General features: G+C 29.9%; 1 protein-coding gene and 2 non-coding genes across 3 annotated transcripts; all 3 read left to right on the forward strand.

Annotated features, from left to right (window-relative positions):
- The first annotated feature begins 293 nt into the window (after positions 1–293).
- LOC102662787 (uncharacterized) lies at positions 294–772 on the forward strand. Its single transcript, XM_006588186.1, has 2 exons — positions 294–351; positions 465–772. Exons 1-2 carry the CDS (start codon positions 294–296, stop codon positions 770–772), a joined length of 366 nt encoding a protein of 121 aa, XP_006588249.1.
- A 2,544-nt stretch (positions 773–3,316) lies between these two features.
- MIR399L (microRNA MIR399l) lies at positions 3,317–3,444 on the forward strand. The gene has a single exon (NR_161701.1). It is a non-coding gene; the product is annotated as a microRNA MIR399l (primary transcript).
- Positions 3,445–10,216: 6,772 nt separating this feature from the next.
- Positions 10,217–10,330, forward strand: MIR399H (microRNA MIR399h). The gene has a single exon (NR_126704.1). It is a non-coding gene; the product is annotated as a microRNA MIR399h (primary transcript).
- The last annotated feature ends 5,121 nt before the right edge of the window (positions 10,331–15,451 follow it).

Genomic DNA, 15,451 nt, shown 5'->3' on the forward strand with positions numbered 1-15,451 from the left:
CAATAACTACATGTAACTCTAAGTGTTAACGGTTATCTAAAAAAAACTAAACATAAAAAATGCAAAATCAAAACTGCCAAAATTTTCAAATTATTAGAATTATATCAGAATCATAACAAGTTCCAAAGAATAAGGGTCTATTTGAATACAAATTATAAGTACTTTAATTTTGAGAATTTTTTTACTTGAAATTTAAAACTTTTTCTACTAAAGAAGCTCTGAAAAACGCTTAAAATATGTTGTATCCAAATAGGGGCTAAAGTAAGTTAGTTGTTGCAATGATTCTGAATTACATGGCTACTAAACTACAAGCCCTTTCAACCAAAAAAGACTTCGACGTAAAGACGCAAGGTAATTATTCAAACCTCATATCATTAAAAATGTATCACTTAATATTATTCTTTGGAATATCTTTAATTCTGGTTGTTTCTTGATTTCTTTTTTTTCTTCTTCTTCTACAATAGCAAAGTCAACAAGAATCAAGAAGGCACGCATGCGTGGGCTTGAACCAGTATCATGGTTCCTTTTAATAGTGTTAGCGTTACGATTGGTGCCCAACATAGAAGAGTGTTCTTCTCCCACTATTGATGTAGAGAAGCACACTTTGGAAGAACCATGTAGTGAATTCTATGAGGTCAGAGAAGGGGAAACCTTGTACAGCATTGCCGAGAAGTGTAGGGATCCCCAAATATGGTTGTGGAACCCGCATGTTGAAGACCCAGATGATGTTTACCCTGGTGTCATCGTTAGACTAAACCTTTTCAATGACTAGGAACATTTTTCTTTTTTAGGTTATTTAATGTTGTCATTTTTTTAAAATTATTTTGTTAATTATTTACATGTTATAGCTTATAATTGTCAATGTTGTTCTTCTAATCTTATTAGTGGTGATAGGATGGAAGAAATCACGATCACATTGTATAGAATTAACTAATTTTTTAGTTCTCTCAAATTTTAGATTATAAGTTTTAATAAATATGGGAGGCTAGTGCAAAGAGAGGGGCAGTACTCCCCCAATTAGGATGACAGCAAAGTCCACATCTCCAGCATAATCAAGTTTTAATCTCTCTAAAATTTTGTCCTTTTTTAATCCTTTATTTATTTTTATTGCTCATAATTAATCTTTTGGGAGGTTAAATTTTTACACTTTTGTTCCATAGTTTTAATCTTCCCAAGAACTAATTATTAGCAAAAAAAAATAAAGGACTAAAATATATGCAATTTTTAAAAAAATATTAAACTTAAAATCTGAAATTTATTAGGTAATAAAAATATATTTAAGTATATTTTATCTCTTCATGTATTTTTTTTACTGTTAATGGTATTTTTCATTCTTGTAAAATTGATAATCTTTACTTTTTGTTCTTAACTTTTAAAGCCTCACTTTTGTCCCTGTATTTTGTAAATACTCGAACTTTATGTCAAAATTAGACGATCACACCAAAGAGCTAGCAGCGGCTAGTTATAAAGAGTTGAATATTTTACGAGAGATCAACTCTGATAGGAGAAAATGAACCGTCGTAGCTTCGTGTGATTTGCAAAATTATCTTACAATGCCTTTGAGTTGTGGTCACTAAAGACTTTAGCACTCAAGTCATTACGAAAGAGAATTGAGAGGTGATCAAATTGGAGAGTGGAAATTTAATTACCTTAATTGCCTCTTGTCCTTTTATGTTGAGCTTCAGAACTCTCATGGGTGGTTTGTCCCTTTTAAGTGGGCATGAAGGATAGGGAATAACTTATCACTACCAGATTTACTATTCACACTATCAACCTCTGAAATTTCTTTTTTGTCCACTCACCAAATTCCTACACCCCATTCCTTCTCCTTAGATCCAAAATTGTCAATCTGTGCCTCATCAACTACCTCGCCCCCTTCATTAATCCATGCCACATACGTCTAGATCTGTGCAGCCCACCCTACCCTATCGTCGATTTATGCGAACCCCACCCCACCCGTCGTTGATCCGCGAACACACCCACCCACCCCATTGTCGATCCATTTTGTTGCATGTATTGTTGTTTTTGAATTTGTGTTGTTGTTAATGGATTTGAGATGATGATCAAGGATGGAGTTTGTGTTGTTGTTGGTATTGGGCATGAACCAACAACAAAAATATAATTTTCGTTGCACATTATATAATAAAATCGGATTTCATTACGCATTATGTAACAAAATTGTATTTTCATTACTTTATTTTTGTTTACTCCCTTTATGTATAATCAAAACATGATTTTATTATACATTATATAGTATTATATTTTTGTTGTTTTATTTTTTTTCATCCTTGTGTGAGTAACGGAAATATAATTCCGTTATAGACTTGTTCAACGTATTTCCATTGGAAGGGAATTTTCAAAAAATAAAAAAATAAAAGCTCACATGGGTAATATAGTAAAGTTGGTAGTGACAATAGCAGTCCCAAGGATATAACAGGATGATATGACTTTTCCACTTCTCATAATTTTCGGAGATGCGTGTGTTATGCATATACATCATTAAGCTAATAGTCTATTGGGTCAATGCATTATTGCGGTTTTTGGGCCTCTTGAATGTTGGTCCAGAACACAATCCAATTGTTTATTTCATATATTATTATTAATATTAACTATATATACAATGCTATTTTTTTTTTGAAGAGGATATAAAATGTTAGTCTTCACTGGTGTAAAATTTCACACACGCATACAAATATAAAATATGTTTTGTTTCTTCAAAAAAATTAGAAACGTTAGTTTTAGTCGGTATAAAGAAAATTGTTTTTAATCTTATATTTAATAAAAGTGATGTGATTTTAGTCCCTTGTTAGGGACAAAACACAGTCTCCGTGGGGACTAAAAACATATAAATTTTTTAAAAGGACTAAATATTGAGGGACCAAGAAATTGTGAGTCAAATCAAAAGAGGTAAGGTAACCAAGAATTTTCCAAATGCACAATAGAGTTGGAAAGAAAGAGATCCGAAGACATGCTGTGCTTGTTGATGGTGACCGACCTTATGACCTTGGCTGTGGTCACTCAACAACTTAATGTAATGGAGCATATATATCAGGATTCTTTGAAAAGCAATATGCCAATATTCTAAAAAATAAATAAAATGAAAGGGGAAGTAAACAGATTTTAGCTGGACGAGTATATCCAAAGCATAACCCTCGAGTAGATGCCAATGTGTCTATGGCTACCCCCAAATGTTGTGCCTATATAATTTGTAGGGGGTGTCAATCACTACTTGACAAAGTAGCAAAGGTGTAGACACAGTTTATAGGGAGCAAGGGAGTGAGTGATCAGAGGGACTTGTGTTCATTAGTAAGTAAGCAAATCATTCATAGGGCATGTCTCTTTTGGCAGGTAATGGTGATTACTTTGGATTAATTCAGAGCTACCAAAATATGCCTCATAAATAGTAATCAACTTGCCAAAGGAGAGCTGCCCTGTGAGTGCTTGACTTAAACATTTGTTTCCTTTGCCCCTGCATGCAGTGCAACTACATACTGAGAAAGGTAATGTAGTGTAAGTGAGCTTAATTTGCAAATAATTCGTTAACAGCTTGATAGAAATATTTTTGTTTTTTGTGGGCAGGTTGATAGAAATTTAGGTAGAAATTAAAGACAAAATCACTTGACTTCCCAATGAATTTTTTTATTAATAGAAAACACTACATTATAAGATTATCAAATTTAGGTAGAAAGAAATGATGATTTTATAATGTAATGTTTGCATTAATATTTTGTTGGGAAGTCAAGTGAATTTGTCTTTAATTTTCTTTTGAGTCCAAACTTGTTTGCATAGAAAAATCACTACTTTTAGTTATCAATACTTGACTTCCATGACTTGGAAAGAAAAAAAAAAACTTTTTTTTTGCAATGATAGTAAAATACTTTCTAACTCATTCTATATTTCTTTTATGGACAAACCAAGTTTATTAAAAACCAATCAAAACACAAATTATGCCAGATTGTTTTAAGATCAAGCTCACTTTTTTTTTTTTTTTTTGGATTCATAGTATTATTAGTTAAACTTTATCAAAAATTAGAAGATCACAGGTAGGGACAGATCCACATCTAGAAGGGGGCTAGAATTTTTTTTCTTCTTTTATAATTATTTTAATTTGATATATAATTTCTAATAAACAAATCAATTGATATATGTAATTTCTAATATAATTGAGTTCCAAGTAGCATGTTTAAACAATATCTTAGAAAGAATTTTAGTAACTTTTCTTAAGTTGCAAACCATTAATTAAATTAAAATATTGAGTGAGCAAAATATGAGTTATTATAAATCTATTTATATTTATTTTCGATAGCTACCGATAAAAAAAAAAAAAAAACTCTTATGTCATGCATTATTCTTAGATTTCAAAGGGTCATTAATGCATGGAGGACATTTACCCCTGTTATATACAAAGAGAGCTTCCCCAATGTATTTGTTGGCGCGCACAATTCACTCTAATTCTACATCCTTTGTTGAGCTTTGCCTAACTTGAATGTCAAAATGATTCAATAGGTATTTCACCTTATTTGCTTTGCCATTTGCTCGACCACATGAAAGATGGAAGTCACCCCAGAGCTAGACCTAGGGCAGCAAACTATGATGAGATGTTTTTCTATAGTCTTATGAGATGTACTCTCTCAGTATCCTATATGATCGAAAAAAAATATTTTAACTTTTTAATGTAATATTATTTTTTTATTAATATTTTTAATAAGTGTTATTTTGATTTTTCAATATAATATTAATAATAAAGTTAGTTTTGTAAAATTATTATTATTTTATTTATTTAATATTTTCTTAATTTGTGTGAAAAAATTAAAACGATAATTATTATGAAAAAAGATTGGTGTTTATTTTCAAAACATGCTTAAGAAATAAATGTTTGCATATTTGGGATTTCAAACAGTGATTTACTTAAATTAAGCATATAGTTTGGGTAAAAAACATTTATCTTTTAATTATTTTATATTTTTAAAGATAATTGCAAAAAATAAATCACATTATTTTTAAAATTCATACACGGAATAATGAAAATAAAAAAAAATCATTTTTTACTATTTCTTATATAAACTTTTAACAATTAGAAGAAAAAAATATATTCTTATAATTATTTGTTCAAACCAAACATGCAAACTCAAATTTTGTTGAATCGACAAAATAATTTGCAAAACGTGTTTGGTCAATTTTTTTTACAGACACGTGTCTGAACCGAGTTCAACTTGATTCACCAGTGTGTTACATTGTAAAAATATTGGCTCCTAAGATTTTCAATTATATATACTGACATTCTGACATATATCATATATCACATAATTATCACGGCAATTAAGGTGTTCTAACTTAAATAAGTTGGGTTTACCTCTTTTTTTTTTTTTAATTAATTATCATATTAAACACAAGAATAAATGTCAACAAAATGATACTAACACGACATGGATAATTTTTTATTCGTAGGATCAAAAAATAGGTATGAGAGAGTTTATAACATGATAATTGATGATGTTATTATGTGTTTATAACTTTATTGATGTGCAAATTTATTAGTTTTTTTTTAGATTTTCGCATTGTTTTTTCATATGTTTTTCGTGTTCTTAGTTTTCTTTCTGTTTTTTTTCTCTTTCCTAATATTAATTTTGGTGAGCTGATGGTGAGTCGAATAGGTTTATTTTTTTAGTTGACTCGTCGATCGTTAAAGTGAACAGAAAAATATTATAATCATATTTTCTAATGCATCTATGAAGCTTCTCCGTGATATTGTCTGGGTGGCTTTTCTCTCTCCAAATCTCAAGATCGGAAAAGGGATTCCAGAGAGAAGGAAATTAAAGAAAATTGAATAAATACTCATCATTAACTGATTCCCCTTCTGCAACAAAGAGGAAAAGGAAGAATAAAGAGATTATTGATGAACCAAGAGGAATCAACTCCGAGGATATCCATAGCATAACTCAAGCATATGCTGTATTGTTTCATTTCCTTTTTCTATTTGATTATGTTTATAAAGCTTGCAAACTTTACATAATATTACATGCAAATTAAAATGTAGTTGATCAAAGAAAGAAGTTTAATTAGCATGGGGAACGACAATTGTGTGATTTGAAGCAGCCTATGAAGCTATGTTGGATATTTTAGTGTAATTGATCTCTTTATTATGTTAAAATAAGAGTGCACGCTTGTTTTAATGTAATAACGAGATGTTCGGTTTAGTCAAATTTTGGAAGTTACATGGAAGTTACTAAAACTTCCATCAACGGTTGGAAGTTACATGGAAGTTACTAAAATTTCCATCAACGGTTGGAAGTTACATGGAAGTTACTAAAACTTCCATCAACGGCAGTTTTTAAAAAGAAATAACTTCCATCAACCGCCAAAAAACCACCTTTTCTTTGATCATAAATAATCATTCTGGTTCAGAAAGCATAACGGAGTGACAAAACATACAAGACCAAAACAAAACTCTTAAATTATAATCTTCTGATTTTATCCGATTGAACAATTTTGGTTGAACCCCGAAATTTGATTCAATCTGAAAGTGTTATACACGACTTCAGATTTATCCAGTATCATCTCGATTTTCAAATTTAACCAACAAGCTATACCAATAACTTTCATAATATGATAATATAGTGACTTGCCAAATGAGAGTTTCCATATATGCAGCTAATTAAATTAGCTTATAGTTATATATATAGTGTTTGCAGATACCCCATATATACAGTCAATGCGTTCATATGAAGTTGCTTATGGAAGGGTGAAATATAAATGAAGAGGACTAATAAATGAAATACAGAAATAAGTAAGAATAACTTTTGGTGATACAAAGGAGACAGGTTGCATTGCAGCCAGTTCTTTTAAAACTAAAATGCCCTTCTCTCATGTTCAAAAAAAAAAAATGCCCTTCTTTCTAAAAATAACCGTACAAGTAGTGCTTACCAAATTAAAATTTTAAATTGTGATTGCGAATTATTATTAGATTTCATCTCAAAACCAATTGACATTAAGTGAAATTGTTCAACAAATATATAAGTTGCACTCTAAGGGATGAGACGGTCGTGGACTTGGTGCGTGAAAGTCCCAATTTCATCTCAAAATCAATTGATATTAAGTGAAGTTATCCAACAGAAATATAAGTTGCACTTCAAAAAATAAGATAATTGATGTGAGACTTGAATATTTTCCAACAATTAGAATGGGATTGCAGTCATAAAGACTAAAAAACCTTGACCTTGTAGTCGAAATTGTGGTCACACAACCTTGGTACCTACACATATGCATTTAAGTCATATAACTTTTTTCTCATAAGTTGTGATTGAAGCAACCTATAGATTATAGAAGTACCGTACCAAATCGAAACTAATAGCAATTGGTTTCCCCTTGGAAAGATGTAGCTCTAGATTTATATCATGTACAGTGAAAACATAGAGAAAAACGTTATATGTGTTGGAAAATGTGGCAAAATAAAAACTAGAGATAGATTAAATCAGGAAAGGGGATTACACTTTACACAGAAGCATGACTTATGTACTAATAAAGAAGTAACCAGAAACTAACACGGTATTTGCATGTGTAACTAATAAACCAATCTAACTAATAATAACAACAAACTCAAGTACATGTTGTAACATTATCGTTGAAAAAAAAATTACAATGATATTCATCACAAACCTTCAAAATTAAAGTAAGACGTTCCAAGTATGAATCGATCTCTTGTTCAGAAAATGAAAGTGGCTTATAGTATGTATTTCACAATAGTTACTTCAATTTGCCACCTAAGTATATGAGATTGGTATAGTGGTGCCAAAAACAAATTTTAGAACGGTTATACGAAAATCATTTAAAAAAATTGCGGTCATATTTTTGTAATTAAAATAAGACTTTTTAGAATATTTTCTGGTAAAACATTTTAAATGGCAACAAATTTTGCCTTTTTACTATAGTCAGTTATTTGCAATGTCAAACCTTGACGGCTGGCTCAACGGTAAGATTAGCCTTGTAACTTAAAGGTTTCACATTTAAATCCCCAATACTATCTCTTCATGAGCATATTACTCCTTTCGTTTCTTTTACATGTTCTTATTTATCGTTAGAAGTTTAATTTAATTACTATTTGTATAAAAAAATTTATATTGTTGATATTATTAGTGTCATTTTAATATTATTATTGAAAATAAATAAATTTATTATACATGATTTGCTGATAGGATAATAATATAAAATTATTTTATAATGTTAATGTATAGAATATTTTCTCATTTTTTGTATTGTACGATAAAATTTAGGGGTTCTATATCTAATAATTTAGATGCAACCACTTTACTCAAAGGGCATTTAAGTAAATTTGTTATTTAAAAATTAATAAAGAAACTATCAATACTTGCTCTTGCTTTTATGCCACAATCACTCCCCCACAAAAGCTCTGTTCCGTGCAAGAAATAATGTTAATACGTATTCTTTTGCTAAAATGAGTTGTAACCATATATTGATACTTTTATCTATTTTTAAAAGTCATATAAGTTGAAGAAACTGCATATTAAAGGTTATCTTGTAATTGTCCAGGTGCAAGAAGTATAAAATACGTGCGAGGAGTCAAAGCTATATACGAATATATATTGTAAATGAAAAGTTCGATGACTATGAGTACAAACTATCTCATAATTCTTGATTGTACTACTAGTCGTACTGTTTTTTTAACAAATTCTAACACATAAGAGAAGAAGATATAGTTTAAAGGAAAAAAAAATGTATTTTAATTTCTGTAATTTTTGTGTGTAACTTATAGGTTAATTTACTTGATGAGAGTTAGAATTACACTCTCTAATTCACTCATCATAAAGAAAAGTTATTAAATAAGATATGACACCTACAAAAATTCATGATTTTCAATAAATTTTAATTAATATAATAAAATAGTGTATGTTCAAATTAATAATCAATCTTTCAATATTTTTTTTAAAAAATATGTGATTTACTTTTTTTTCAACATATGATTTTGTCACTAATGAAATTAACAGAGAGACAAAAAGTCACATACTTTTTTTTTAAAAAAAATTAGGAATTAATTTCAACAATTTGAAAATATAAGAACTAAAACTAAGTTTGATCGTAATTACAAGAAACAAAAATACATTTTGCATGTCCCAGTTCAAATCTTATGTGTTAGTATTTGTTCGAAAATAGTACAACTAGTAGTACAATTATTAAATTGCAAGAACTGTGATAAATTTCCTCCTCATTAAATTGTTTGTCCCATTCAATGTCTACATTCAATGTGCCAAGTTTTACACTGTCAATCCAGCTTCATTCTCGGTCATATTTGTGTCATGATGTGAGCCAGCATTCTTGATATATTACAAAATAATATAGATGGTCAATTACTCAATAAGATGGTCTAAAAGACAAGCAATTATGAATGATAATGCAAAAAAAAAAGTTGGCTTGGCGAGCTGTACTGCAAAATGAGCCTAAAGTCCTGGCCACATCAACTTTGCCAACAAAATATTGCAATGACTAATGAATGAGTCATAAAAATCCATAACCGTGGAAAATGTTTGATATCAAAAGGCACAATAGAGAAATAAATGCCCAAAAAAACTTGATAAACTAGGAGACATTTAAAGCAACACACATAAAGCAAAAAAAGTTGAAAGATATGGTAAGAGGCCTATGCCATTTTTTTTAATGCTGAAAATTATGGAGGAGAAACTTCACAGTTCCGGAGTTAGAGGACATGGATAAACTTTCTATTCAAGGGGATGTTTTTAGAGGAAATCAAAATAGAGACTTCCTTGTATGAAAATATTCTCATACACTCTCTTAAGTATTGTGGACCTAACACACTTTCACTAGGCCAAATCCCTTTAGGTTAAGAGGGCCATGCCACTCAACAAATTTGATATGATAAAAGATTAATATATACCCTGATTTAGGTACAGCTTCTTTTCTCCACTTCTCTTCTTTAAAGTACGGAAGAATCTGAAAATGTTGGGAAGGACCAATAAAGCTTTGTGACCCTTGGCCATTAGGAATCAGCAATTTATGAGCATCAAAACTGTACAATCGTCAGCCAAAGTAAAACATCCTTCGGTGAATGGATATCCTTGGCATAACCCCAAGCATATGCCAATGTTTTAGTGGTTTATTCCATCTTCTTTGCTATAAAGACTGCTACACACATAAAACAGAGGCAATTCAAGACACAAGCACCAATTCAAGGTGAAAACTTAAGCAAATCAGCAATAGGGCACCTCTCTCCTGGCAGGAGAAAAAGATCAGCATTTTTGGAGTTACCAAAAGTCAGTGTCAATAACTTGCCAAAGGAGAGTTGCCCTGTGGCTGGTTTAGCTTAATCTCATAGAATGGTGGCTGATTAAGAGGTTATCCAAGGCTAATGGAAATGCATATCTTTGGTTTTAGTCTCTTGCATCTTAATTAGTTTAAGAGAAGTTCTTCTTCTGCTTTTTCTCATTTTTCTTAGAATGTCAGTTTTCCATCAATGTGCTTAAGGATATTTTCAATTCACAACCAAAGCAATAAAATGTAATTGTCTAAAGTTATGAAAAATAACAATTTGATGTAAGTAGCAAAGTAGTTTATTTTTTGGAAACAAAATGCATAGAGGTATGTTTACCTTTACTGTGTTGTACTGCATGCATACTCTTTGCATTGTCTGGTGACTATAGGAGAACCAGAAACCAATCTTTTGGTCTTACCTAATGCAATCATTATCTTTCATTGGAATTTGACATTAAACATAAAAAAGTTTTTAACCTTATTAAATGAATGATATTTTAAAGAGAGCTTCACTAAATAAGATATGAGTAAGTGAGATTTACTTATATTTCAAACCAAAAAATAAGAGATTTTGTTGTTTATAATCAAGATAGGAGGGAATAATTATTTTTCTTATGTTACTTGAATTAATTAAAAAAGTTAGTTGAGTAATTCTTTGTTATTATTTTTATCAGGGTCTTATTGAAAACTAGATGAGTTAGTTATGTAACTCCATTGGAAAGACATAACTATACAGAGAAATGTATTTGGAATTTGGCGGCAAGTGTCTTCTTTTTGTTTTTTTTTTTTTGGAACATTTTTGTGAACAAATGTTTTGGATAAAGGTAGATATTGCAAAGGCAACAAGCATGGCAATGAAGTGAATGAATAATGTTTTTCCAACTTTATTCAGGTCCTTAAAAATGTATAATATTATCACATTAATCCTTGAAAGTAAAATAAAATTTAAAATATATTAATTAATGATGTTAGTTGATCATCAATTAACAACTCATTTGACATGTTATATCAATATTAAATATAATTAGAGGGACTAAAATAAAAATTGAATAATTTAGAAGAACCAAAATGAAAAGTGGGTGCATTTATAAGGAGTAAAACATAAATTAAATATATTTAGGACTGAAACATAAATTAGGGTGATCCACTATGAACAATAATTCAAAGCTCTAACCCTTTTTTTGTTCCAAACCACATTTAGACTCAGCATTCCACCATAAATTAGGTTTCCAAGATGGGTTGATGAGTTGAAGCAAGTGGTGTGTAACATCCCATTAATTTTTTCATAAACTAATTTTAAAAAAAATTATTATTTATAAATAAATATAGTTTTAGAAGATGATAAGATTTTTATAATTAAATAAATAAGAAGAAATAAATTTATTAATTAAAATAGTGGTTTGAGACAAAATAAAAAGGGTATTTTATTTATTATTTGATAGAGAATAAAATAAAGTTTCTTTTTATAAAATAATAAAAATAAATATATATAGTAAATAATAAGTTGTTAGCTATAAATAGATGTGTTAGGCTAGTTTTCAATTGACGATGCCTCATGTTTCTCTCAATCTCGTTTTTTCCTCTTCTCCTCTCAAAACTCTCTCTTTTTCTTGCATACCACCAAACCTGTTTCAGAAAAATAACGATCTTAGACTTATTCACCATTGGATTGTCGTGAAATTTAAGCACAAGGTTCGAAACTCAATTCTGAGCAGTCTCATCGTTGGGAATTACGAAAAGGTGTCAGAACTGAGAGAAATACTCTTCACATTGTAACTTTTCCTTTCCCGCAGAAACCCAGAGCTGTCTCGGTAAAACTATGATCCCGAACTCATTATCCGTTAGATTGTCATGAAATTCAGATTCATTTCCTCACATTTCCACCATTGGGATTTGCAAAATAATGTCTGTGGAGGGAGAAAGATGCATTGCACATAGGACCATGGAATGGAGGCTTCAATTCCTTTTCCTTTTCTCTAACGTTTAGGAACCCTAACAGAGCAACCGGAGGAGAAGATCTAGAGAGCACCAGAAATGCCACAATTGATAATGGAGAACGCTTGAGTGACTACATCAAGGTAAGGGATGAGTTATTCACAATTGGGGATTAGTAAGAACATGTGTAGGGATCCTTAGAGTATCAATTGGAATGAGTTTTGAGGTGTTTTCGTAATTTTTTATTTTATCCTTATAATTATAATTGTGAATTATATATGTTTGATGAACTAGTGATGCCTCAATGAAAAATTGCTGTAAAATTGATGTGTTCTTGTGTTGAGTGTGAACCCTTAAAAAAATTGAACTCTTTTTATTAACGTGAATTATATTCTAAATAATATCATTCAATGACTTATTTTATACAAATTATTATCTTGTTCTAATTTTTTCATGAAGATGATCAACATGTTATGTGTATATATTTATTGTAATACTAAAATAATAAATTAAAGGGAGTTGTAAGGTTAATGCCTAGTGGTAATTTCTTTTGATGTAATATTAAATTAATTGTTTTAAAAACTCTTTTGATTAAAAATAATGTAGCTTGATTTACTATATATATATATATATGTTTTGTGTCATGCAAATATGATTACGGTGTGTTGTGTATATGAGTTATGAGGTGTAATAAATTATTATAATGACATTATAATATTATTATGGAGATTGAGTAGTACAAAGTGAAATGTGTCAATTTGCTAGAAGTAAACATGAGATGATTGATTGTGACATTATGAGATGTTAAATTGTGGGAATGATATTTGGTTGTGAATAAGTGTGTGTGTTTAACACTTATGTGACAATAATTATGTTGTGAGTTGTGAATTATACAATAACCCGACCAGTGTTGATATTGAGAAAAGTGTTGATGCGCAGTTTTAAAGAGAAAGTATAGGTTTCCTATTTAGGAACCAGTGTTAAATTGTAGCGCAATGTGTTAAACGTGTTTGAAACACGAGTTTGTGATCGTGGGTATTGTATAATTCATGAGTAGTGTCTGCATGCAAAAAAAATTATTTTAGGGGTTGGACCTGAATCAGGAGGGAGAGGTCCTGACAAACTCTTCGAAGTGTAGGCTTTAGGGGTTACTCGGTTTGAGTGCTCCTTTAAGTCTGTGCTAATCCCACATAATTGGAGCATTCTCGCAAAATAGCGTGATCCTGACTGGTCTCCCTATAATTTTACTTAGTGAGAGTGACCTGACATACCCATTGTATGGTGTGTCTTGTTATGTACTCCTAAGCGCCCCAAAGTAGTTTTTCACTGACATGATACCACATTGCATATAGGCTTGAGTCTTAGTATAACTGCTGCATATGCTTACTAATTGTTTATTATGAAATTGATGTGTTATTATATCTTGATCGGAGTGTGTGATTCATGTGCAATGTGATTGATGATTGAAAAGTGAATTTTAAATGACAAAGTAGTGGAATTACGTGAGTTATGTTTAAGTAAGTTGTATCTCATTTATATGATATGTATATCTAGCTGTCTTGTTTCTCTATTAGTTAGGAATGTGATAACTTACTCCCTATGTGTTGTTTGTGTTTGGATCCTGTGATGATCTTGAACTTTGTGTTCAGGAGAACAAATGACTAGGTGAATTGTTTTAAGGAACCTTGTGCTAAAGAACGTCGGAACACAATGCTCTGATAGGATGTGACATTGAGGCACAAGTTTTATATTAATTGCATAATGTTAGTCTATTTTATTTTACTTCACTGATTTAACAAAACATTTTTTGTAAATTTTGACGGCCTTGTTTTGAGTCGAATATATTTTTAATAAGTTTTATTTGGTAATAATGAAGTGAATGTGAACTTTTTATTCATGTGAATTTGTTTACCAATATTTTTATATGTTTTATTTATTTATATATATGTTGGGGCAGAGGGTGTCACATGATAGATTTGGATGCATGTTGGTTTTGATAGCATGTTTTGGTTTAACTAGTTCTGGTGTGGTTTTGTTATGGCTCGCTATGTGTGTGCTTAAGAGGTTGCAAAAGTGTGTGCTTTTAAAAGTGTTGTGCTGAGAAAGTGAAGTCACATTGAGTGTTTTAGTGCGTATTTTTTGTAGAGCCATCATGAACAAGAGTTCTGAAAGAGTGGTGTTGTATGTTCTTTGGCTTGAGCAATGTGTGAAAGAAAAAAAAAAAAAAAAAAAAAGAGAGAAATCGTGTGAATTGCGTAGATGACCATTGGGAGTAAAAAAATGCTTGATCTACTTTATTTATGTTTTGGTCTCTATAAATACACTTAATTTTTTTTTATCTCTCTAAATTATCCAAATTTTGTTTTAGTTCTTTCAATATATTTCTTGATGATGTGATATGTGTGTTAATGTGATATGTCAAATGGATTATTGATGTGCTATAAGTGTTGACTTAACAAGTCAAATGGATTACTAATGGTTTAATGTAATATCAAAGACAAAAAATATATATTTCAAGGATCAAATATTGGGCAATAAGTTTTTTGGAAAAAATAAATAAAATACAACTATATTTTAAAAATCAATGACATAAAGATAACTTTTTATATATACATATAATGAAATTTGTTCACTTTATCATATTGTCCATTTCATTAATATGATGTCACAATAAGGTGACTTTTTATTAAATATTTGTGTAAATTCTTTTACAATAATAATAATATTATTATTATTATTATGTATAAATTAAACTCTTTTTCATAGCATAAAATATAATAACAAATAGTTTTATGTTAGTAAATAATAGAGTAAGAATGTTTAAATTTTATAGTTAAATATTTTTTTAATTAGTGTTTTTTATACAAATTCTTTTTTTGACTCTTTTTTTCCTCTCCTTTTTTAAGTATGTAAAGAGAAATTTTTTCACTTCTTTTTTCTTTAAATAATTTTTTATATATCTATACAAAACAAACAACACATAAACCAGAGGATTCATGCGCAACTGGTTATGTATGCTCTTTTTGGTCTGTCCCACCACATCCAATTACTCTTTGTTGAATAGCATGCAATTTTGCTTGTTTTCGATTAATAATTGCATATAATTTAAGGTCAGTCAACTTCACTTTGGTTTGCTTTTGAATAAGGGCCCTTCCTCGTCATAAACATGCCTGAGATTATATTTGTCTTATTGAGCCATTATCCTTCCCCATCTCATATATCATCGTTCACAATG

Source organism: Glycine max, chromosome 9 (assembly GCF_000004515.6).
Source record: "Glycine max cultivar Williams 82 chromosome 9, Glycine_max_v4.0, whole genome shotgun sequence".
Lineage (NCBI taxonomy): Eukaryota > Viridiplantae > Streptophyta > Magnoliopsida > Fabales > Fabaceae > Glycine > Glycine max.

Bases quoted from the DNA above. Each gene is read 5' to 3' on its own strand.
- LOC102662787 (XM_006588186.1), top strand. From the start codon at position 294: ATGGCTACTAAACTACAAGCCCTTTCAACCAAAAAAGACTTCGACGTA. The intron at 352-464 runs GTAATTATTCAA...CTTCTACAATAG, and splicing joins CTTCGACGTAAAGACGCAAG to CAAAGTCAACAAGAATCAAG.